The sequence below is a fragment of the Vanacampus margaritifer genome, chromosome 2, assembly GCF_051991255.1.
Source record: "Vanacampus margaritifer isolate UIUO_Vmar chromosome 2, RoL_Vmar_1.0, whole genome shotgun sequence".
In the NCBI taxonomy this organism is placed as follows: domain Eukaryota; kingdom Metazoa; phylum Chordata; class Actinopteri; order Syngnathiformes; family Syngnathidae; genus Vanacampus; species Vanacampus margaritifer.
This window is the reverse complement of record NC_135433.1, coordinates 6,886,243-6,911,848: the sequence shown is the minus strand read 5'-3', so window position 1 is coordinate 6,911,848 and position 25,606 is coordinate 6,886,243. Positions and strand designations below refer to the sequence as shown.

Below are 25,606 nucleotides of genomic sequence, written 5' to 3'. Positions count from 1 at the left end.
GTTTTTCTATTATTTAGTTACTTTTTAACGTTTATATTAACACAATCCAACACAACTTTACATTCTAGAACATATCTTGCAAAAATACCTGACAAAATCTTTAATTAATAAAATAAAATAAAAATAAAAATATATATTTTTTAAATACAATAAAATAGACATTTCTCAAGAAAACAGGTCAACCATCTTTGGATATTACACAAATAAAGCATCATAGGAGAAAAACATCCAAGCGATTTGACAATTTACTGCTTTTCTTATTGAGTAATTTTATAGCTTTGAAAATTGATTTCAATTCCAGAAGGAAACACACAAATCTGGGGTAGGACTTGGAATTTTTTTGTTTGTGAATTAAAAAAAACTTAGCATAAAGAATAACAAAATTAAATACATATTCAAAATTGTTGTCTTCTCAATAACTGTAGTAGCAAACTACATATTTTAGATTAAGATCGTAAGGGATTTTAGAAGCTTTAAAGAAAAAAAACACTAAATCACGCCAAAATTGTTTAGTGATCACAGCCATAAAATAAATGAGATACTGTTTCAACTTCATTTTCACAAAAAAACAACAAAAGTATATTTGTGTTTCTACGTGCGGGCCTCCGTGGCACTTTGTGCGTCATCTGTGCAACGTTTGGCAATCAAAACTTTATTGCTCAAACCGGAAGACAAAACTGGAGACGTGTCAGGAAGAAGAGAGAGATCCATCTTAAATGGATGACCGCCGCCTATGATAAGTTTTCCGCAATATTACATTTGTACTTTTTGCATTGGGGTAGAGAAATAGTGTATTTTAAATCTATAGTTAAAGAGCAACACGCTGGTTCTCTTTGACCATGTTGACCAAATTTGAAACAAAGTCGGCCCGTGTTAAAGGTAAGCATCGACCAGCTGCAGCTAGCTTTTATATGCTAATGTTAGCGAGCTATCCGGTGAAGTAATGATGATGTCTGGGTGTACACAGTCAAACGTTCTTTATCTGTCTGTCTTACTTAGCCTTGTTTTGTATGGAATTACACAAATATTTAGATGTTTCGTTTTTTTAAATGACATTACATGTACAGTACGCAAACCACCCTGTCTCAATAGCTATAAGCTAATATCATCCGAGGCTGCCCTACTTATTGTATCTTATCTTGATTTTCTTCTGTTTTGTATTTATTTTTTACTAACGTATTATTGTTACGTTTCAGGCCTAAGTTTCCACCCCAAGAGGCCGTGGGTTCTTGCGAGTTTGCACAACGGTGTCATCCAACTGTGGGACTATCGCATGTGCACGCTCATTGACAAGTTTGACGAGCATGATGGTAAAAAAACCCAAAACGAAATAAATAAATGCCAATTTGTAGATTTGAATAGATAGCTGAATGGATGTGTGATGTGAGAAATCGCCGACTTCAACCTGTCCCCGAAGGCAACACCCGGCTCGTTGGATGCATGATTGTACGAGAAAAAAGAAAAGAAAAGTGGATTGACTATCCTAGAAGGCAACAAAATCTGCGATTTCTGAAAGCAGCAACTGGCCTAGATTGAAGACTACTTTGTTTCTTTGGTGTCTTGGTAATTTTAATGCCCGGTACCCCTAAAGGTATAATACCTGAACATCAGCACTTAAATTGAACTCTCATGTGTTATTATTGTTGTCATCATCATATTTGTCCAAAACAAATGTACCAGGCATGATCTAAACTCCGATGAAATAAGAATGGTCCAATATTTTTCCCGTGACTGACAGATATGAAGAAAAACAGTGTTTTCAGAATGTACCAAAGGCAACACCTGATAGCTAGGTAGATAGTTATGAAAAAAACTGTAATTGTCAGACTATCCCTATTCTTTTGCGCTCTCTGTTGTACTTGGATGTAACTTGTGTATGTTGTCCCGTAGGTCCCGTACGAGGAATTGATTTCCACAAACAGCAGCCTCTGTTTGTGTCTGGAGGAGATGATTACAAAATCAAGGTAATTGTTAATGTGGTTGTTTCTAGTTAGGCCCTCTTGAAACCAAATTTTGTATTTTTTTCAGCTTTTTTTTTTTACATAGCTTTCAAATCTTTCAATGTATGTTTATTTGATAAGGTTTGGAACTACAAGTTGAGACGCTGCCTCTTCACCTTGCTTGGACACCTGGACTACATCAGGACTACCTTCTTCCACCATGTAAGTTGCAACCTTTTCCAAACGTCTTGAAGGGGATGGTTGGAAAATGTACTTTTTAATTGCTCATACACAAATAACTGTTAAAGTGTGGAAGAAGCCAGAAGAGCCCCAACAACTCTTGTGTTTATCTCTGGAACATATAAAATATTGCCACAGCATATCCATTCCTATGCTCCTTTTCTAGGAGTATCCCTGGATTCTGAGTGCCTCCGACGACCAAACCATTCGCATCTGGAATTGGCAGTCCAGGACTTGTGTCTGGTAAACTGAATGATAAACCTAACATGGAGCAATTGTTCTCAAATGTCGAATCATCATCTTTCTCACTGACCCGCTTTGTGTCAACAGTGTGCTCACAGGACACAACCACTACGTCATGTGTGCCCAGTTCCACCCCTCGGAAGACTTGGTGGTGTCAGCCAGCCTGGACCAGACAGTGCGAGTGTGGGATATCTCCGGTGAGGGTTTTAGTGGACAGCGCAGGAGGCTGGGGAAAGGTTGGGGTGTACAGTGGGTCTAGGAAGTGAACACATCATTGTTGATACCATGTTTTTTTCAAAACAGTTTTTGTAATACAGTAAATCATGCATCATCTAATCTGTGCTATTTAACTGGAGGGGACTGAAGTATATATTTTTGTTGTTGTTGAAAATTACATTAAGATGTTCAGCCTTCCTTTTTGAATAATATGACACATCATGCAGGTCAGGAATTCCGATTCCCCGTTACAAATATTTTAGAAAGAAAAAACAAATTGTCTTTGTGCCCTGCAGTTGGCCTCGACCATCCATCCATCCATCCATTTTCTTAATCGCTTTTCCTCACAAGGGTCGCGGGGGGCACTGGAGCCTATCCCAGCTGGCTTCGGGCAATAGGCGGGGTACACCCTGAACTGGTTACCAGCCAATCGCAGGGCACGACCAGTTTAGGGTATACCCTGCCTCTTGTCCCAAGACAACTGGGATAGGCTCCAGCTAACCTGCGGTTCGGAAAATTAATGAATTAGGGAGAAATATAAAAATTGTCAAAATATATATTTTTTTAATCCAAAACTATCAGGCAAAAATATACAAAAACTGAAGAAAAAACCAAGATGGAAAAAATATTTAAAAGAAATAAATGTATGTATAAAAAAAAATTATAATTTTTTTTTTAATTAATGAAAATAAGATGAGGGGAAAATGCTAAAATATTACCAAAAAAATCTAACTAAAAATAAAACAATTATTATATGGCTAAATGGCCAATTAAAAATAGAAAGATGAAGTTTTATTTAAAAAATAAAGAAAGATTAATACCCAATTAAAAATAGTAAGATTATTTTTTTTTTAAAGTTAAATATTAGCTTTAGAAAAACATTAGAACAAACATTTTACCCCCCAAAAAATCCTTCCCCAAGAATACCCAAATTACAAATATTTGAAAAACATGAGAGAAAAAAGACAAAATACGAAACAAATATTTGAAAAAAATTACACATAGATGTAAAACGCAAAAATATGAGGTGAAAAATACAATACAAGGAGCAAACCACAAATATGTGAAAGTAGAAAGATTAATATTCTGAGCAAACAGTTTTAACATTTATGATGGTTTCCCCCTAACCCTTTAAAATACCCTCATAATTCAACAGATGTGTTCACTTTCTATCAGATGAGAAAGGGGTTGAAACGGGACGGTGATTCGCATCCCGAGCCGTCCTCTTCCTCTGCGACGCGTATAGGACAATCTCTGCGGGCTGAATGCGCAAACACCTCCTCCCACTAAAGATGTATTGATCTCAATGTGACGACTTAAATTGTACTTGATGAGCGAGGAGGTGTTTGCGTGCCTCTGCATGCTTCTTGATGTCTTTGCTGTCTGCTTGTTTTGGAACTAAACAATCTCTCCTCCTTTATGTCATGTCATCCCCTTGCCTGTGAGATCTCTGGCCCTTGATTGCATTGGCATTTCCTTACTGTCCACTCACACTTGCATTCATACTTACATGATATTATATTGTACTGTATTTTTATTTCTTATACTGCCCCTCAATGGCGACTGAACAGCAGGACTACTTACTTTTTCCCGCAATTTCTGCGATCTTACATTTTCGGGGGTTTCGCATATAGCCCACATGACTTTTGCACCAAACTAACACAAAGGAAAAAGTATATTGGTGTACTATTGTCAACTGCTTTATTTATACTAACTAGCAATGTAAGTTGCATGTGACTCATCAAGCCCCGCATGAGCATTCAAGTAAAATAACCACATTCTTGACATCCGAAGCCCCATCAGAGCACGTCTTTACAGCGCCAACCACCGAAACCCACACCCTCCCCTCCCCATGTGCCCCCTTATCCACTGCCCTCCCTGGAAACATCCACATTTGCACCCGGGTTCCTAGTTCCATCCCATTTTCCGTTCATCTCTTCTCACTGCTGAACCAGACGCTCACCATGTTGTTTGTTCAGGCGGGAATCAGCACCAACCCAATCATTTCATTTTCCCCTCGCTAACCCAATCAAGACGCCGCGTGCGGGAGAGCAAACGTTTGTGATGTTTCCATCCTGAGTGTGTGTCCGCTGGTCCAGCAGTCGGTTCAAACTTCGCCGCTGCTGCTTGTTGCGTTTTTATTTATTGTATTTGATTGTTTTGCTGACTATTTTCTTCCCTCCCAAACAATATGTTCGCGCCCCGCCGTCGCACCCGCGACTCTGAATGTCGGTTGCAGGTCTGAGGAAGAAGAACTTGTCGCCCGGCGCCGTGGAGACGGAGGTCCGCGGCATCTCCGGCGTCGACCTGTTCGGCGCGTCCGACGCCGTCGTCAAGCATGTGCTTGAGGTGAAATGCGTGGCCCGCGTTTCGCGCTGCCGTCGCTATAAGAGATGGAGACGTTGTCATTTTCAGTAGAGTTGGATTTAACTTATACTTGACTCTTCTTTATTTTTTTTGTATACAAATACTTGAGTTCCTCAATTGATGGTCCAACATAACAAAACCGTTGAACTACTTTGCGCAGCGATGTTCAAATAATGAGTCACATAAAGGCATGCTAATTTAGTGCCATAGTTTAATTTGATTATTAAATTTATGTTCTAGATGTGCTTTTCATACCAATACATTATTCCTTTGCTATTTTTGAATAATTGACACCCCTTCCGATGCCACAAGATGACAGTAAAGTACTACATGAAACTCACGACAAAATTATTCCTCAGCACCAATATACCACAAGATGGCGCCAAAGCTGTACTTGTTTTAGACAGGGCTATGACCTTAGCATAAAAACGGCAAATAGGCGAGTGCGAATTGTGAATATTATATTTGTAATGACTTGAATTGCTTTAGCGTAGATTAGTGAAAGTCGTGTAACATTTGAGTTGCGTCATCATACTTAGGAAAATAACTTGTAAACAAAAGATGCCCTGCATTGTGACAAATATTTTTTTATATTGTTAGTCTGAAACCCAACAATGCTTCAAGACACCTTGGAATGTCTCACTGTGAGTCTGGACGCTGGGCAACAGGCTAGTTGTCTGTGAATTTGTAACCTTGAGGTTGGAAAAGCAAAAAAAGGATGAATAAATTTATAATACAATCAAGCAGCGCTATTCACGGGGCATTGAGACCGGCTGTCCTGCAAATAGCGAAAATCCGTATCTAATTGTCGGCCATTGTAATTCCATTAGAAGCAAGAATTATGTATGTATTCAACTAGCAGGGATGTGCTGCCAGTAAGTGTTTAGAACCCCACCCCCCCAAAAAATGGGTGTTTGCTGCCCCGTAAAACCAACAAACAAAAACAAAGAAAAGCTCAAGTGCCCAACCACAAGAATGCCACCGGAATACAATTTCAATCACATGTAAAAAAAATTGTTAGGTCTATGGTTTGCCTGCCCATCCAAATGTGAAGCAACCAAGGAAATGTTTTGCGAAATGCCAAATTCTGAAAATGTGCCTACAAAAAGTGAGCTGTAATTTTGCCTCCTTGTGATGTCACAGTTTGGTTCATTTACATAATATGCCGCCACGCCCATTTCTTAGACTTAGAACTTGGTCACTTTCAAGCAGCCGCCAGACTACGCGACTGTCAAACAGCTTAAAGCGAAGCACAGCTACAGTGTTTAGCACAGTTTAGCATTTTTTACTAACAGTATTATGGTGAAAATAAAATCTAAATCCATGTTTTTACTGTCTTTACGGGCATTTTTTATTAATTTTTTGTCTCAAGTAGCCAGTCCCAAGCTGTACAGCCTTGTGAACTGATGAAAATGCTGCAGTGATTTCCCACTAATATGACTTTGCGTTGATTGCTGTCTCTTTTTGTCCAGGGTCACGACCGAGGCGTTAACTGGGCCACGTTCCATCCCAGCATGCCTCTCATTGTGTCGGGCGCGGACGACAGGCAGGTCAAGATTTGGAGGATGAATGGTAAGAATTGAATAGCAAAGCTAATCATTTCCATCTTTGCAGTTATGTGAAGTGCTTTGACACCTTGTGTTATGATTTGGCACTGTAGAACTCATGTAATTGATGTGGCATCCTGGATAGTGTGGATGACGGCTGTTCCGTTTGCATTCTGGGGGTGGGGGGGAAGAATGAAAATGTTATGTGTCACCTCTCCATAAAGTAGTATAGCATCTCATACAATTAGATACAGACGCTCCCCACCTTACGAACGAGTTACATTCCAGACGATCGTTCGTAAGGTGAATTTGTTCGTAAGTTGCTTCAGTGCTATATTTTGTATTATAATTTATGTTTAAAGCCTATATAAGTATATTGAAGGTTTATATAAGTATGTTTAAGGCTTGTACAAGTAACCTGCATTGGTTTGTACTGAAAAAAACTTTTAATAAAATGGAGAGAATACGTACAGTACTGTACTGTACTACGTGTGTTAGAGAGAGAGAGCGAAAGACACACAGTATGTACATGTACGTAATAAGATAAATAAAATGAAGTTTAACTTACTTTTGGAAGATGTACTCGATGCTTAAGGAGATGATGGAGGAAGAGGAGGATTTTATATCATGAGAGATTCTTCGTCGTCGCTGGAATCGGCTTCAAAAGTTATTTCCTGCTTCATGGGGACCGGCGTTTCTTCCTCCTCCTCCTCCTCGCCACGTTGCTCAGCCTCCAATGAGCTCTCACAGCGCCAAGCGTCGGTATTAGCGGCGGAAAGAAGCACTACGCGCAATACAAAATCTAACTTACAGCATTTCTTTCCGAACATTTTTCGACATACTGTACGCGCAGAAATGTTCGTATGTACCGTTGTTCATAACTCGAATGTTCGTAAGTAGGGGAGCGTCTGTACAGGTAAACATTGCAAAATGTATTCTAATCTCTGTACAATTTCCTGAAAGTACAACTCTGTTCATAGGATATGCTTCAATTAGTTTTAATTTGCATGACAACTCACCATTTGAGTAACAAAAACTTTCAAAATGTCTCTCCTTCCTCCTCCAGAGTCCAAGGCGTGGGAGCTTGACACGTGCCGTGGTCACTACAACAATGTCTCCTGCGCAGTATTCCACCCGCGCCAGGAGCTGATCCTGTCCAACTCTGAGGACAAGAGCATTCGAGTGTGGGACATGTCCAAGAGGACCGGCGTGCAGACTTTCCGCCGGGACCACGACCGCTTCTGGGTGCTGGGCGCGCATCCCAACCTCAACCTGTTTGCCGCGGGTACGTAGTCGACCAGTTTAGAGTACAGTGGAGTCCTTTGTATTATTGTGCCAAATTTGAATGCAGCTTAGGAATAGGGCGGGCGCTATCAAATCTTTTTAAAATCAATTAACTTATTGATTTTTTTCATCAAATAATTGAGTAATCCTGTTCCTGTCTTCTTCTGGACATGTTTAGTGGATGACTGCCCTCTGCTGGTTAAGTGATGAACACCTAAAACTGAATGACGGTATATTTTGGAATAATTACAGACCAAGTGCTTTTTAGGAAGTTCAAACTTATTTTCCTGTATTTTGGGGAAAGTAAATGTGCTGTATTGTTTTTCATAAAAACCTACTAAGTCAGTCAATGTTATTAAGCAGACAAATAACACCTGCCATTCTGCAACTAGATGGTGCACTAATAAAAGAAAAAAAAAGATCAGGCCACAGCCACCATTCCAATATTGTGTGCAAAAAAAAAAAGTCCAGGTATAAAACATGGTTGATCATTGGCGCCCCCGCTGTATAGGAGACACCTCATATAAAGAGTTGCTCTTATGTTTGTGTAGAGCTCTACCAAACTTGGCATTGACCGCACACAAGGATTTGACATCTTTCGAAGTATATACGCACACAACAAATAGTCACAATACACTCAATAAATAAAAAATATAAATATTAATACAAAACTAGAGAGAAAATAATAAAAAATAGAACGTAAAATCACATAATTTTTTCATCTTAACTCTTTCACTGCCAGACGTTTTCAGAAACGGGTTGTCCCCACTGCCAGCCGATTTAAGCATTTTGAGTGATCTTTCAAGGTCCACAGAAAATGTTGTGTTTGGACTATGGAAACACACATACTACCAAATGAAAGATTGGACTCTCAGCTTTCATCAGGAAAAAAAAGTGTTTGTTTCTACCTTATTCCGTTCTTCAGTAATCAACAATAGAAAATGGTTACTTTCACCGAAATTCTCTCTTTTGAAACAAAAAACGGAGAAAAAGAGCTTTTTGTGAAACGATGTTATTTCATGCACTCTAGTGAATTGTACACTTCTTTTTGTCCATGAATGATGCCACAAACACCTAAATAGTGCTTTACTTCTGTAAAACGCTTTCACCAACAATGAAAAAGTGTTTTTTGGTTGCAAAATACGTTTATTTCCATTCAACAGTGTAACAATTTGACAAAACAATTTCGCAAACTATTTACAAATGTGTGCAACTGTGGTACTACTTACAATTATGTGGATGTTTCAAATACAGTTTTTCCTTTTGTAACGCTCTCCTGCGTGCAAGGAGACGCCAGGACTCGCGCAACAGTTTACTTTCACTTTCACATTGGTCCGTTTTGCGTGCAAACGTTACACTTTCTTGACGGCCTTTTTTTCCGGGGAATAAAAAGCAAGTAGCAGACTGTACACACTTCCTCCGATGAATATGCATTGGACTCGGGGCACTCTCCGTCGTCCGATCGAACGTCCGCCTGTGCGTGCTCGGTTGCGCTCCGCGTTACGACACCGTCATAGCCGCCGCGTCAGCGGTTCCAATTTCGCCGTCAAGCTCGGATTCACCTTCATCATCATCGAGGATGATCACCGTCGTCATCAATGTACTATTTTAGCGTTGGTCGATGCCTTTCGCCTTGTAAGTGTAGAGCTGCTTGCAAACGCTCGCCATTGCCCGTTCCCTCCTCCATCTAGCTCCATCTAACGTCTTCTACTGCCGCGTCAATACTTCCCAACCATGGAGTCACCACCCTCATCTTCATCATCGATGATGATCATCGTCGTCAACAATGTGCTTTTTCAGCGATGCTTTTGGTCTTTGAAAAAAAAGTCTCGGGTGTGAGCTCCTCGCGACCGGCCGCCATTTTTCCTTTGTCTTCCATTCTCATCTCCTGCTCGACGCTCTAGCTCCGCCTCTACTGACGCCCACCCGATCTTGTCAAAAGAGAGTCATCGCTGCCCTCTAGGGGCCAAAAATAGTCATTAGGCACAACAGACAGACTTGAAACTTTCACCAGACATGCGGAAGGGTTTCCTCTACCCGTTTCAAAAAAAAAAAAATAAATCATTGGATGACGTCTTTTGACGTCATTGGCAGTGAAGCGTAGGTTTTTACTTGACTTCTTTAAACGTCAGTGGCAGTGAAGTGAGTGGCAGAGATACTTGACTCATTTAGCCATTTTCATTAGTAAAAAGTTAATATTTTGACTATAATTTTGCCTCTTGCTGTCGACTGAAGATGACATGACGCATGCTCAGGAAACGGGTAATAACCAATCACGGCTCTCCTGTTTTCTAGGTTTAGTTCTAGGTTTTAGACACTTGATGTCATCTTCAGTTCCCAGCAAGTGGCAAAATGTGTTTTTAAAGGTATTAAATATACATGAAAAACAATGATGTTATCACATCAATTAAAGACAAAATATTAACTTTTTACTGATGAAAATGGCTAAATGGGTTAAGTTACCCTTTAAAGGGGAAGTCAACCCAAAAAACACATTTTGACAATATGTTCTATGCAGCCCCACTAGTCTAAATATGGACAGCCCAAACATGTTTCTGCGGAGATTGTAGGGGAAAAAAATGTAGTCGACCTATTTTTAAAGTCAACTTATCCGACTTGGTCGACTCCCCCGCCCATCCCTACTTAGAAACATTCACCTTACCAACATTTTGGCCATATAACCATTTAATGCTCCGTGTGGGTAATGTAGCAGTTGTTTGAAGTAGCATCTATGCTAATTTCTATTAGCCCCTCCTTGGTGGTTTGCATTATTGTTAGCAGAATAAGAACATAGAAATACAGTACTTTTAAAGTGTGTTTTATTAAGTTTAAAAGCATTTAAAGCATCTGGAGCATATGCCCTATGTTAAATGGGTTGAAATATCTCCACAATGGATAGAATTGACCTGGATATGCAAGTTTGTTTTCCAGTTATCTAAACGTGAAACATTTTCCCTCCAGGTCATGACAGCGGCATGATTGTGTTCAAGCTGGAACGCGAGCGCCCGGCATACGCCGTCCACGGCAACATGCTGTACTACGTCAAGGAGCGTTTCCTGCGCCAGCTGGACTTCAACAGCAGCAAGGACACGGCTGTCATGCAGCTGCGCAGGTACAGATGCGAAAAAGCTCCAATATTTTAAAAAGTCAAAAATGCATACCAGAACCATATTGCTTAGTGGAGAAAGGGCATTTTGACTTTGCTGATATCCTCAGAATCGGTTGTTGTTGTTATCCTGATGCTAGCTCAGTTGGTTTCATAATGTGCAAATGAATGTGATAATGTTTTCTTGTTGCAGTGGCTCCAAGTTTCCGGTGTTCAGCATGTCCTACAACCCCGCTGAGAATGCTGTGCTACTCTGCACAGTGAGTATTATCGGCCGTTGATGAATAGACTGAAAAAAAATGCCTTAAAAAAAAATAAAGCAATGAAATGAGGGACTATATTGTTTATTTTGCTAGTGGAAGAGCAAATTTTGACTTGGCAAAGTGTCTCAAAGAACTCCACCTCCATCTTAAATCAAGTGCTTTTATTTATTTATTATTATTCTTTTTTTTTTTTCTGGAGAGCTCAGTATTAATTCGGTAATTTTACCAATTTGACATGTCATCATCATTGCTCTCTTTTATTTTTTTATTTTGTATGTGGGTGAGTGTGTGTGAGTGAGTGAGTGTGTGTGTATTCATCAGTTCACCTAAAACCTATCAAAAAATCCCATACCGTTCACCTAAACCGAACACTTCCAGCCAGAGTCGTGAGGCCGTCAGGAGACCCGAGGAAGGACCAAATCAAGTGCTTTTAGATGCTACCTAAAACTTATAACATATAATTTCTTATCGTCACTTTTCAGAGGGCCACCAATTTGGAGAACAGCACCTACGACCTCTACTCGATTCCCAAAGAGAGCGACTCCCAGAACCCCGATGGTACGGAAACGGTGCAGTGAAACGACTCTTGTCTCAAAAGGAGGATTACGCAATGATATTTCTGTCTTTCTCAGCACCCGAAGGAAAGCGGTCCTCTGGCCTCACAGCCGTGTGGGTGGCGAGGAACAGATTTGCTGTCCTGGACCGCATGCACTCTGTAAGTACTGAATCACTCATCATTGTAGCTGAGGAAACAAGATGGATTTTAATATTCTATGGGCGGATTTGCACTACACAGTTCAAGAGGCATAATCATGCTTGAGTAGGCCTCTTATGATACATTTTATATGGTTTATGAATAATACAGGTGCATCTCGATAACTACATACCCTCGCTAGTTCGTGGTTCACTTATCGCAGATTCATTATATTGCGGATTTGTATTTGGGTCCAAAATTCCTATATTATGGGGTTTATCTTGGGTTGTACCTCGCTATATCGCGGATTTTCAGGGACGAACCCCTTGACCACCCGCGCTGTCCCCCCCTACCCCTCTCAGATTGACTGTATTCTTCATTTATGCTGCTATTTTTCTTATTATACTGTATTTACAAAGTTAACAAGTGTTAAGAAAGGCTTCATTATGGCTCAGTAGAAGCTCATTCTTTATTTTTATTTTTTAAATATTTTTTTAAATATATATTTTTTAATTTTATTTATTTATTTTACTTCCTCTACTCTCCAATGACAGGCTTTTGGTTATTCTCATTCATCCACCTAATTTATTTCTCAATCATTACTGTAGGAATATGTGTTGAAAATGTGGAGTGGACGGTAGCTAATTGTGAATCTGAGTGACATAAAAATATTTTTATTTAAAAAAAAACTTTTTTTTTTCGGCGTTTCGGTTCTCATTTCGTTTCAGCCCAAAAAAAATCATTTCGGTACATCCTTAGTATTATTACATAGCGTTAATATTGTTTAAGTAAGATATTTAGAGGCTTGTTTATCAATAAATGACAGCAGCAAGTAGAGTTATGTGGATGTTAACCTAATTTAAATCCCTGTGGCTATGTCAGCCCCTTTTATATTTGTATTGCTTTCTATTATTATTTGACCAAAAGGCCCACCCCTGATGTAAAAACATACACATTAAATCAGGATTGGCCACATGGGCATGCAATGTAAATCCTGCCTAATCCTACTCCTATTCCCGTCTTCCGCAGCTGCTGATCAAGAACCTGAAGAACGAGATTGTGAAGAAAGTACAAGTGCCAAGCTGCGAAGAGATCTTCTACGCCGGCACCGGCTCGCTGCTGCTGCGCGACGCAGACGCCGTGACGCTGTTTGACGTGCAGCAGAAGCGCTCGCTGGCTACCGTCAAGATCGCCAAGGTCAAGTATGTGGTGTGGAGCGCCGACACCACCCACGTGGCGCTGCTGGCCAAACACGGTAAGAGCCCGCCCGTTTTGCACACCCACCGTTGTCAGACGTGTGGCTGTGACAAGATGCTAAATTGTTCCCTGCCTGGTTGCCTTTCAGCTATTATGATCTGCAACCGCAAGCTGGAGAGCCTCTGCAACATTCACGAGAACATCAGAGTGAAGAGCGGCGCTTGGGATGAGAGCGGCGTCTTTATTTACACCACCTCCAACCACATCAAATACGCCCTCACCTCGGGGTACGTGCACATCCACATGGTTTACATTTAAGCCGTGTACAGTGTTTCCCTCGCTGTATCGTGGTTGATCATTGGCGCCCCCTAATATAAAGAGTTGCTCTTATGTTTGTGTAGAGCTCTACCAAACTTGGCGTTGACCGCACACAAGGATTTTACATTTTTCGGAGTATATACGCACACAACAAATACAGTCACAATAAATAAAATATTATATTAATACAAAACTAGAGAGAAAATAATAAAAAATAGAACGTAAAATCACATCATTTTCCATCTTAAAGAGATACTTGACTCATTTAGCCATTTTCATTAGTAAAAAGTTAATATTTTGACTATAATTTTGCCACTTGCTGTAGACTGAAGATGACATGACGCATGCTCAGGAAACGGGTAATAACCAATCACGGCTCTCCTGTTTTCTAGGTTTAGTCATGTGACGTTAGCAAACTGAGGCATGATTGGTTGTTACCTGTTTCCTCAGCACACTTGATGCCATCGTCAGTTCACAGCAAGTGGCAAAATGTGTTTTTAAAGGTATTAAATGTACATAAAAAAAACAAAATATTAACTTTTTACTGATGAAAATGGCTAAATGAGTTAAGTTACCCTTTAAAGGGGGGGAAGTCAACCCTAAAAACACATTTTGACAATAATATGTTCTATGCAGCCCCACTAGTCTAAATATGGTATTCTGGTTAATATTGCGTTAGTGTAATTTGAGTTAAGCAGCAAAATCCAGCCGTTTTTATCCATAACAGGGGGCAGCCATTTTGCCGCTTGCTGACAACTAAAGATGACATCAATGTTACTCAGGTCTCAGGTAACAACCGATCACAGCGCAGCTACAGAAAACAGGTGAGCTGTGATTGATCATTGCCTGACCCCCTGAGTAAGTGTGATGTCATCTTCAGTCGACATGGCAAAATGGCCGCCTCCTGGGATGGATAAAAACGACTGGAATTTGCTCTTTGCCTATTCCACAAATGTAATATTAATCATAATGTCATGTTTAGACTAGTGAGGTCACATATAACATATTATTGACTTCCACTTTAAGTATTAAACAGGTTTAAAATGACAATTTTGAGTCCCCACCGGGGAGGGAAAATCTCTCTTAACCCACATCACAGGATTATCACTCAGGAAAATCTGTCCTTAGCGGACTTTAATCAGAAGCGAACAAAAATGCTCATATTCGTTCCAGATTATTGGCATGTCTGGACCTCACTCTTAACACGTATCTCTCCATGTAGTGATCACGGCATCATCCGGACGCTGGACCTGCCCATCTACGTGACCCGGGTGCGAGGCAACAGCGTGTACTGCCTGGACAGGGAGTGCCGACCGCGCGTCCTCACCATCGACCCCACCGAATACCGCTTTAAACTGGCCCTGGTCAATCGCAAATACGACGAGGTGAGTCTCACGGCGCGACGTCGGGACTTCACGGAAACCTCTGTTATGCCGAACTCGGTGTAGTGGCGGTGTTGTGGGATGGGCGGAGTAGCGTTCGCCGTCAGCGTGGTCATCATCAAGAAATCCAGCACAAACTGAATATAAAGGGTTAACTTGATTTAAAAGGCTTGCAAAAAGTTTCAAGGTTGTGAACAGAGCGCGTCATGTTTTTTTTATATATTTAAATATTTACTGTAATTGTTGTGAGACTCCTGCGTTAGAATAAATTACTTTTTTTTTTTAAATAAATTACTGATCGTACGTAATGTTACGTTTTTTTCGTACGAATTTGGGTATTCTCCGTATACAAAAGGACCAAAGGAAATGACAATTGAGAGCTAACCAAAGCTGCATGTTGCAGGGTTAGCGTTAGCTTCAGTATCCTTTGTCACTATACTGTATACTATGCGGTCACTAGCATAGCCACCACAGCTAGAAAAAACAATTTGAATGTTAAGGGGAAGTCAACCCCCCAAAAATTCTTCACAATAATGTTCTATGCACCCCCACTAGTCTTAACTATTTTTGGTTAATACTGCATTAATGGAATATGAGTTAAGCAGCAAAGTCTAGCAAATTTTTATCAAAATCAGAAGGCGGCTATTTTGCCACTTGCTGTCGAGTACAAAGGTAACAACCAATCACAGCTCAAGTTCAGAAAACAGCTGAGCTGTGATTGGTCAATGCCTGAGCCCTAAGCAACATCGATGCCATCTTAAGTCTACAGTAAGTGGCAAAATGGCCGCCCCCTGAGATTAATTAAAAACTGCTGCATTTAGCTGCATAACTCATATTCCACAAATGTAATATTATCAGAATGTCATGTTTAGACTAGTGAGGTTACATATAACATATTATTGTCAAGAAATGTTGAAGGTTGACTTTAACTGTTTCAACATGAAAAAGAGTCCAATATTTTGAGCTGACGATTAAAAATAAGAATCTAATTTTGTTTTAACTCGCTACATCTGGATAGTCAAAAGTTTAAAAACATTTTCTGAGTTGAAACTTATGACTTGTGGTGTACGTGCTTCAATACTGTGTATTTAATTAACCAAGTTCACGCTTTCAGGTCCTCCACATGGTCCGTAACGCCAAGTTGGTGGGCCAGTCCATAATTGCTTACCTGCAGAAGAAGGGCTACCCTGAGGTGGCGCTGCACTTTGTCAAAGATGAGAAAACTCGCTTCAGCCTAGCTCTGGAGTGCGGGAACATCGAGGTAACCGTCACTATTCCCGTTTTTCCTCTTTTTTTACGAAAAGCTGCAAGTTCATTGCCGCCATCTTTCCTCTTCCTGCAGGTGGCGCTGGAGGCGGCCAAGGCGCTGGATGAGCGCAGCTGCTGGGAGCGCCTGGGTGAGGCGGCGCTGCTGCAGGGCCACCACCAGGTTGTGGAAATGTGCTACCAGAGGACCAAGAACTTTGACAAGCTCACCTTCCTCTACCTGATCACCGGCAACCTGGCCAAGCTGCGCAAGATGATGAAGATTGGTGAGGGAGGGAAGAGATTTTCAGTTGGTGTGGCCATAGTCAGCAGTAGCTAAAATGTGTGTATTGTTTGTCGGCAGCTGAGATTAGGAAGGACATGAGCGGCCACTACCAGGCAGCACTCTACTTGGGTGATGTCAGCGAGAGAGTCCGGATCCTGAAGAACTGTGGGCAGAGTGAGTTAACTCAGCAACCTAAGCCACATTTTCACTAAATTACCAGGAGGGGGAAAAAAATACTGTTTAGTCATACCCAAAGTCTTAAAGAAGCCTAAAAAAAAGGTTTCTTTAAAAGTAAGGCTGAATTACTCTAGGGGGGAAAAAAACAAAAGGAAAATCTGTTGAAGTCTGTTATAATAACATTTCCAAAAGTATTTTTTTTTGGGGGGGGGGGGGGGTCAATAATCAATAAATGAGATGTGGTCGGTGAAGTCTGTGGTAATATGTCAGAAGGGGGAAATACATTTAAAAAGGGGGGGGGGGGTAAGGGATAAATGAGATGGGGGTTGGTGAAGTCTGTTGTAATAACATGTCTGAAAAGGGGGAAAAAATAAAAGGGGGGGGACAATAATCGATCAATTAGATGTGCTTGGTGAAATCTGTTGTAATAACATGTCTGAAAAGGGGGGAAAAAACAAAAGGGGGGGGGAATAATCGATCAATTAGATGTGCTTGGTGAAGTCTGTTGTAATAACATGTCTGAAAGGAAAAACAAATAAAAATAATAAAAATGAAATGACAAGTAATCCTAATTCATCAAGCAATGCTTACAAGTTACTAGGATAATTTAGTGAGCATATTACCACTCCTAATGATCAAAAGTTGCATTTCCACAATAATTGCCAATCAGATATGTTGGGGACTTCAGAACCCGCCCAAAAGGTCCTGGACTACTAAGTACTACTGTTAGCCCCAAAAGCTCCATCTTGTGATTTGTGGTTTATTTCAACTCTGTGATCGACATCAAACATTCTGATCATTTAAAGGTTTTTAAAAATCCTAAATTTGCCTTCCTTATAGAGAGAGCAATGCAGAATTTTGCTATTTCCTGCTATGGAAACCTATCTCAATACAAATTTGCCATGTTCGACTCATTTTTTTTTTCATTCTCTAGAGTCTCTGGCATATCTCACTGCTGCCACGCACGGTCTCGATGAAGAAGCTGAGGCCCTCAAAGAGACCTTTGATCCGGAGAAGGACACTGTATGTTGTGAAATGGACTCTCACTAGTCACAACACAACATTTTTGGCAATAAAATGTCAACTCTTTTTCTCTGTCACTTGCAGTTGCCTGAAGTGGATCCCAATGCCCAGCTCCTGCAGCCGCCGCCCCCCATCAACCCCCTGGACACCAACTGGCCCCTGCTCACCGTCTCCAAGGGCTTCTTCGAGGGAGCCATTGCAGCCAAGGGTGAACGGGGGAACTTAAAATGTGACAGAAGTTGAAGTCATTCAGCCACTTGACGTTGGCTTGTTTTGTAGGGAAAGCTGGTCAGATGGCCGCCGACTTGGACATGGATGCCACCGGAGCGGAGGGCTGGGGAGATGATGCCGAGCTTCAGCTTGATGAGGGTAAGCAGGGGCGCAGACTGGCCATCTTGGATTTTGGAATATCCCCCGATATTAACTCAGTCACTGCCAACCCAGAAAAATGTATCTTTGACATCTATAGGTCAGCAGAGATGGAGAAAGTACTGACGTTGTCAATTTTCTATTCATGTAAAAAAACAACTTTGGTGAAAGTACTCTAAAAAAATACTCGAGTAAAAGTGAAAAGGTACAGGCTCTGAAATGTACTTGGCGAGTAGAAGTAAAAAGTATTTTTACCGGATGTTTGCAGTCTGCAGCATTCTTCTTATTAAGGTTCAAATGATCCTGTAGTGGCGGCCCGCATTACCCTCATATTTGCGGGTTGTTCTAATCTAGCCAATCATGTGATGGCGTGTCGGAGAGCCAATCACAAGCCGGGATGTAGGGGACAGTGCGTAACGCTTCGTTTGATTGGTAGAGCCAGGAAACATTGACAGCTGCTTTTTTTCCTTCCAGGTCAAGTATTTTAATCGTTTTCATACATTTCAAAACAAAAGTAGCAACCTTGTTTTGAAAGTATATCGAGTAAAAAGTACAGGCACTCATGTTAAAATGTAACGAATAAAAGTAAAAAATTATAAAAAATAAACAACTCAAGAAAGTACAAAATATGGGGAAAAAAACTACTCAAGTACAGTAACAAAGTATTTGCACTTCGTTACTTCCCATCTCTGGCCATCAGTGGCAGTGAATGAGTGAATGGCCGGCTGCCGTGCACATGAACACACAAATAGTAATCCCTGAACTGAACATGTATTCCCTCAGATGGCTTCATGGATGCCCAGGATGGCTTTGGCGAAGATGGCAGCGCCAAAGAGGATGGAGGAGGCTGGGAGGTGGAAGAGGACTTGGACCTGCCACCAGAACTGGTAGGAGACGGGTTAAGAATGGGAACTGGCCATGTGTGGCCTATTGTGCCATACTTTGCCCACTTCTGGTGTATTTAGATTCATTTTTATTAATCGCATGACTTCAATAGTTAACTCACGATTAATCTTTCACTTTCACGGGTGTCAGGCGATTAAAATTTGTAATCGTAATTAATAGGGGAGTGAATTGCCTAGTACCTGGCGATTCGATCCTTATCACGATTCATAGACCATGATTCGATTCCGATTAAACCCAATCTGAATCTACAGTACAAAATTGATTATTGCAATTTTTTTTAACTCCTATTTATTATAAAACTAATTAGTAAACTTGTACATGCACACTGTAAGATTTGTATGAAAATGTATTTATTTAGCCTTATAACTGTAAGCCGCTGTATTTAACAAACAATCTTTTCCAATCTGCTTCATGTTTGAACAGCATTGAAATAAAATATGAAGACTTAATGTTCCATTAATATAACATTCTTCCATGCTTTTAACGTGTGAGCCCTAACCCTAAGTAAGACGTTTTGTTGAATATTTCCATAAAAAATATATGTTTGAACATCGATTCGGTCAAATCGATTCGAGAATTGCGCGCAGTAATATCACGATATATTGCCGAATCGATTTTTTTTAAACGCCCCTATTAATTAATCCCATGATTTTAATAGTTAACTCCCGTTTAATCGCAAATGTTACATGTGTTCTAAATGTACAATAAGATATTTGTTTCTAAGTTTTCATATTCTTGTTAACATAAAAGTAGGGGGGGAAATGTTAAATAGAAATATGGCTGCATCTTTTAGTCATTGATACAGCAATTTCATAATAATTCATAAAACTGAGTTAAAATTAAAAAGATGTGTTGTACTGTAAAAAAACGCGTGTGATATTGACTTGTGTTGAGGTCATTTTTCTGCCACTAGATGGCATAATTGCATTTTTCTTTTCATATTTAGAGCTATCTAATCTTTAACATGAAATAGCTTATCAGAAATTAGTGGCGTTAAAGGAACTATAAATTAACGCACTAATGTTGACACTTCTAATAATTTCAAAAACTCGCTAAGTACATTATGCGCTACGTCATCAGGACCTGGCAGCTGGCGCAGGCTCAGCAGAAGATGGCTTCTTCGTGCCGCCCACCAAAGGAATGAGTCCCACACAGATGTGGTGCAACAACTCGCAGCTGCCGGTGGACCACATCCTGGCGGGCTCCTTTGAGACCGCCATGAGAGTAAGCAACCAGGAAAATGGCACCAATAGCGTACCAGCCAAACGTCATTCAAAAACATCGCCACTTCCCTCCACAGCTGCTCCACGACCAAGTTGGAGTCGTCAACTTCGACCCGTACAAGTCACTCTTCATGCAGACGCTGTCCAGGGGCCGCACCTGCTACCTGGCTCTGCCCTCTCTTCCCTGCCTGCGGGGCAACCCGCAGAGGAACTGGAAGGACTGCGGCGCCAAGCAGGGGCTGCCGGCCGTGGGCCTCCGCCTGGCCGACCTCATCGCCCGCCTGCAGCAGTGCTACCAGATGACCACCTCCGGGCGCTTCGAGGAGGCCGTGGAGCGCTTCCGGGCCATCCTGCTGTCGGTGCCGCTGCTGATTGTCGACAACAAGCAGGAGATTGCTGAGGTAAGTCGGCAAACGGGCCGTGTTTACAGCATAGTAAAAAAACATACTCAACGTAACACGCCGCCTACGCTAAGGCTAAATTAATTGCTTAACTTAAAAATAAAGTTGACCAAATAATACATTGACGGCAATGCAAATATGGCCTTAGCAGACTTTAACTTTGAAGCTGGCCCATGTCATCGTGTGATGGTTAGCTTGACTTCCCTTTTAGACGTATAGAATGTCTTTATTGTAGTTTTGACTGACGTAATTGCCAGCAACAGCAACACAATGTTATCCCAAACTTGTATTCAATCGCTAATTTAGGACGCTAAGAAAAGGCTGATTAATTATGGCGTCATTGTATGATACAGCAGAAGTCTCCGACGTAAGTGACTAGCAACTAGCTGTTAGCATTGCCAATGAGTGCCTTGGCTGGTAGCCGTAAATGATTTTGACAACTGCTACCTGGCTTATTTTAATTATTTTCCAATATTTAGGACCGAGGCTACTTTGTTCATTTTCCATGTTTAAAGGAAGTGATTGTGCCTTAAATTGAACTTTGTCTTAATTTATTTTATAAAACACTTTTGCCCATTAAAAAACAACTTTCAACTCAATATGTCAGACATAGCCGTTTAGATTTTAGGAACACAACTTTAAGCCATTAATACCTTATTTTACACATGGACCATGTATAAAATAAGAATGTTTCTGCCTCATATTGCACTTAAACATTGTGTTCCTAAATTCTAAATGGCTATATTAGACATTTTGAATTGATTTTTTTTTTAATGGGAAAAAGCATTTTCCAACTAAATAATGACACTAAATTCTAAATGGCTAAATTAGACATTTTGAATTGATTTTTTTTTTGTATTTAATGTAAAAGCTAAATTAGACATTTTGAATATATATATATATATATATATATATATATATATATATATATATATATATATATATATATATATATATATATATATATATATACAGAGGTGCCTCGGAGTTTGAAAATAATTTGTTCCTGCGAAGTGTTCAAAGTCCGAATTGTTCAACTTCAGAATTTTTTTTTCCCATAGGAAATCATTTAAATGCAATTAATCCATTCCCAAGCTCCAAAAAGCTTTGCTTGGGTGTTCAAACTCCGAAAATTAGTTCAAACTCAACAGATTTTTTTGGTTGAAGTCCGATTTGTACGACTTCCGAGACGTTCAAACTCAGAGGTTCCACTGTATTTTTTTATTTAATGGGGAGAAAGCGTTTTACAAAATAAATGATTCTTAACGGCTAAAATTTGACATTTTAAATTGATTTTTTTATTTATTTATTTAATATGAAAAAGTGTTGTACAAAATAAATGAAGACATTAAATTCTAAACAGCTAAATTAGATATTTTGAATTGATTTAAAAATAAAAAATATGGGGAAAAGCATTTTACAAAATAAAGACAAAGTACTTTTTTCTTCTTTTTGTTCTTCTTTTTGCTGATCTGAAATGATCCGATCCAAACCATGACTTTCGTAATCTGTTGAACCACCAACATTTACTGTATATATTTGTGTCTTGAGTCCTTAATTTCCCCACTGTTGTAGGCTCAGCAGTTGATCACCATTTGCAAGGAGTACATTGTGGGTCTGACCATGGAGACAGAGCGAAAGAAGCTGCCCAAAGACACACTGGACCAGCAGAAGCGACTCTGTGAGGTCAGGCTTCACTCATCATTGTATCTTCTTTCTTTCATTTTCCGGTTCTCTAACGGCGCGTTTGTGGTCCCGTACAGATGGCCGCCTACTTCACCCACTGCAACCTCCAGCCGGTCCACATGGTGCTGGTGTTGCGCACCGCTCTCAACCTCTTCTTCAAGCTGCGCAACTTCAAGACGGCGACCGGCTTCGCGCGCCGCCTGCTCGAGCTCGGCCCCAAGCCCGACGTCGCGCAGCAGGTTGGTCGTCAAACTTTTAAAGTGTGCATTGTGGTGTTCCAGTTTTTTTCATGACAAAAACGAAAGCAGACATTTAACATTTTTACCTTCCCATTTCATGAGCAACAGAACATCTTTAGAACAATTTTTACATTCCTCAAATTCCCCCATTTTGTATTGTTCCACGTTTGCCATGAATCAACATTCCCAAATTTTAAAACAGCCGGGAGCGAAGGGGGTTGCTTCAGTGAAAATGGCTGGCAGTGAATGAGTTAATCAATTTGAGAGATATTTCATGAGCAACAGAACATCTTTAGAACAATTTTTACATTCCTCAAATTCTCCCATTTTGTATTGTTCCACGTTTGCCATGAATCAACATTCCCAAATTTTAAAACAGCCGGGAGCGAATGGGGTTGCTTCAGTGAAAATGGCTGGCAGTGAATGAGTTAATCAATTTGAGAGATATTTCATGAGCAACAGAACATCTTTAGAACAATTTTTACATTCCTCAAATTCCCCCATTTTGTGTTGTTCCACGTTTGCCATGAATCAACATTCCCAAATTTTAAAACCGCCGGGAGCGAAGGGGGTTGCTTCAGTGAAAATGGCTGGCAGTGAATGAGTTTATCAATTTGAGAGATATTTTCCTCTTCCATAATTTGTGACAGATTTTAAATCATTCCAACTTGAACATTTTTAGCTCTTTCAGGCAATTTAAACTATTTTTCATTATTATTAAATACAAAATGTTCACAAAATTTAGTATTTTACACATTAAGCATTTTTGACCCATTTGAACCCTTCAATTTTGAAATATTCAGCTCATTGAGAACATCCTAAGCTGTCGCATTCGCTTCCCAAACTTTCACAAAATTGTTCCCAAATGAAGATAATGTAGCAATGGTGAGGCAGTGCATTTCCCAGCATGCTTTGCAGCACTCATAAATAGGTTGCTCTTTATTGGTTTTGATGACAAATGAACATCACACGAGTGAATCACGTTCTGCATTTCAACCATTCAATTAATTCCACAGCATTTCATCTGAGCATCAGCTTTTCAATTGTGCATTCTTCAACTTTCATTTATATCGTGACAATATTTTCACTTTCCTGACCAACTCAGACACGCAAGATTATGGCGGCATGCGAGAAGAACCTAACAGACGCCCACCAGCTGAACTACGACCCGCACAATCCGTTTGACCTGTGCGCCGCGTCTTTCGTCCCGCTGTATCGCGGACGTCCCGTGGAGAAGTGCCCGTTGTCGGGGGCCTGCTACTGCCCCTCGTACAAGGGCCAGGTGTGCAGGGTTACTCAGGTAGGAGGAAATGAAAGCGTACTGTGCGATTTGATAACCCTGAACATCACACTCATCTTGAGTTTTACTTCTCAGGTGACTGAGATCGGCAAGGATGTGATTGGTCTGCGCGTGAGTCCACTCCAGTTCCGTTAAGACGGACGGAAATACCATCATATAAAAAAATATAACAATGAAAACTAGTATGTATGCCAACGTTGCAATGTAATCCTTGCATCTTTCTTAAGCAACTATCCTGCAAGAAAGTTTGTTTTCGGGTTTTGTCATGTCTTGTGCAGTGGGTTTTTTTCAGCACATCATTCTGTCAAATTAAAAAAGAAATCTATGTAACAAGGGCGGGAAATGAGTAATAAAATGGAGTCAAGAATGAGGCCATTTTTTTTTTTGTATGTGTACTGTATATTGTAATCACGCATGTCTTAAAATGTCAAACATGGATCAAGTATTATAGACATTTTTTTTGTCCTGTGTATTTCTTGCCATGGTGTAATCGGTAGTGATGGGAAAATGAAGCTTCATGAAGCACTTGTGATATTTTTTGACTCCCCGAGATGGTGCTCTTGATTTAAATATAAAGGCTAGTGCAAAGGAAATTGATTACATTTCCACTGCATCTTTTGCCCAAGAGTGCCATCTAGAGGAGTCAAAAAATATCACAAGTGCTTCATGAAGCTTCATTTTCCCATCACTAGTAATCGGCTAATTTTAGGGGCGGAGCAGTTCCAGCTGTTTGTGCCAGGCCCTTGACCCGCCCCACAAATTATAGCTTTTGTTCATTTTGTCAGGTCCTAATTTTTCAACTTGTGAAAACGTCAATATTAGTTCCAGACGCGCTTTCCAGACACACATCAGGATCCCCGGACCAACCCAACCAAACATTGGGGGGAGAAACATCCCTGCATCTTATGCTAAAAGTAAAAAAAAAAATCATGATTTAAAAACAAAACAAAAAAAAACACCCCATGTTTTTCCACACACACATTTGGTGCACCCGCACAACCCCAAAATATATATTATTGTGGGAATGCTTTTCAGCATACGTTATTTCTGATTCTTTATTATTTCAGGCACATTTTATGCTCCACACTTTTTTGATGTGCAAAAACTCCCACATAATACTTACAATTTACACCGCTGGAATTTCAACTTGCTTCAAAAATTCATGCCATCTTGGGTATATATCGTCTGATTCCACATTAGTTACTGTATTGGCACAATTTAACTTTAAATATCAACTTTCCTCCATTCATTTTCAATGGGACTGACAATTAACTTTTTCTAAGACACACTTTCCACGCCCACTTCCATACATACTTCATATTACCAGCTCTCTGATACTGCACTTGGTAAAATGCATTGTCCGGTAACCAGGAGGTCGCGGGTTCAAATCTCACCTCCACCACATTGCAAATGTATCCATGGCAATTACGCTAAGTGATTACATGCTAACCAACAGACTATCACAGTTCCACTTTTTTTTTATCTAAATGGAGGGTACTGCATGCCTAGATGTCGCTATTGAGTGATTTTTTTTTTTTTCGTTTTTCAATTGATTATCTTTAGTTTCACTTTTCCATCTAAATGAATGGAGCGTACTTTCAGATAACACTTTTTCATATACATTTCAACTTAAAAAATTCACGCCTCTTGGGTTCAAGTGTTCATTTTATTCATTTATCTTTCAACTGCTTCATACTTCAATTTAATTCATAAGCAGTCACCTTAGCATCCATCTATTAGCATTCAGTTTAGCATTCAGCTATTAGGATTCAGCTTTCAGCATTCCTACGCAATTTCTGCAAAAATTGCACTTAGTCTAGTTTTTTTTAAATGCATTTGATCACAGTTTAAATAAAAATGGAGGGGGGTAAAAGAGCCGCCGATGCAAATATATATTTATTGAGCGGAACAAACAGACAAACGCAAAAATAAAATAAAACTCGGAAGTAAGTCA

General features: G+C 40.2%; 1 protein-coding gene across 2 annotated transcripts; it reads left to right on the top strand.

The window, feature by feature from the left end:
* The first annotated feature begins 668 nt into the window (after nucleotides 1-668).
* Nucleotides 669-24,022, top strand: copa (COPI coat complex subunit alpha). 2 transcript variants are annotated; one of them, XM_077555857.1, is made up of 29 exons: nucleotides 670-879; nucleotides 1,197-1,310; nucleotides 1,891-1,964; nucleotides 2,082-2,162; nucleotides 2,347-2,423; nucleotides 2,511-2,620; nucleotides 4,879-4,988; nucleotides 6,479-6,578; nucleotides 7,620-7,838; nucleotides 10,799-10,949; nucleotides 11,137-11,203; nucleotides 11,689-11,764; nucleotides 11,839-11,921; nucleotides 12,930-13,155; nucleotides 13,246-13,384; nucleotides 14,638-14,800; nucleotides 15,912-16,058; nucleotides 16,140-16,329; nucleotides 16,407-16,502; nucleotides 17,440-17,528; nucleotides 17,613-17,736; nucleotides 17,808-17,897; nucleotides 18,681-18,784; nucleotides 19,884-20,027; nucleotides 20,104-20,427; nucleotides 22,003-22,113; nucleotides 22,191-22,352; nucleotides 23,458-23,652; nucleotides 23,728-24,022. In XM_077555857.1, the coding sequence occupies exons 1-29, from the start codon at nucleotides 840-842 to the stop codon at nucleotides 23,785-23,787; spliced, it is 3,666 nt and encodes a 1,221-aa protein (XP_077411983.1). In that variant the 5' UTR covers nucleotides 670-839; the 3' UTR covers nucleotides 23,788-24,022. The 2 variants fall into 2 exon arrangements, with proteins under 2 accessions (XP_077411982.1, XP_077411983.1); XM_077555856.1 differs by having other exon boundaries at nucleotides 669-879; nucleotides 12,930-13,384.
* The last annotated feature ends 1,584 nt before the right edge of the window (nucleotides 24,023-25,606 follow it).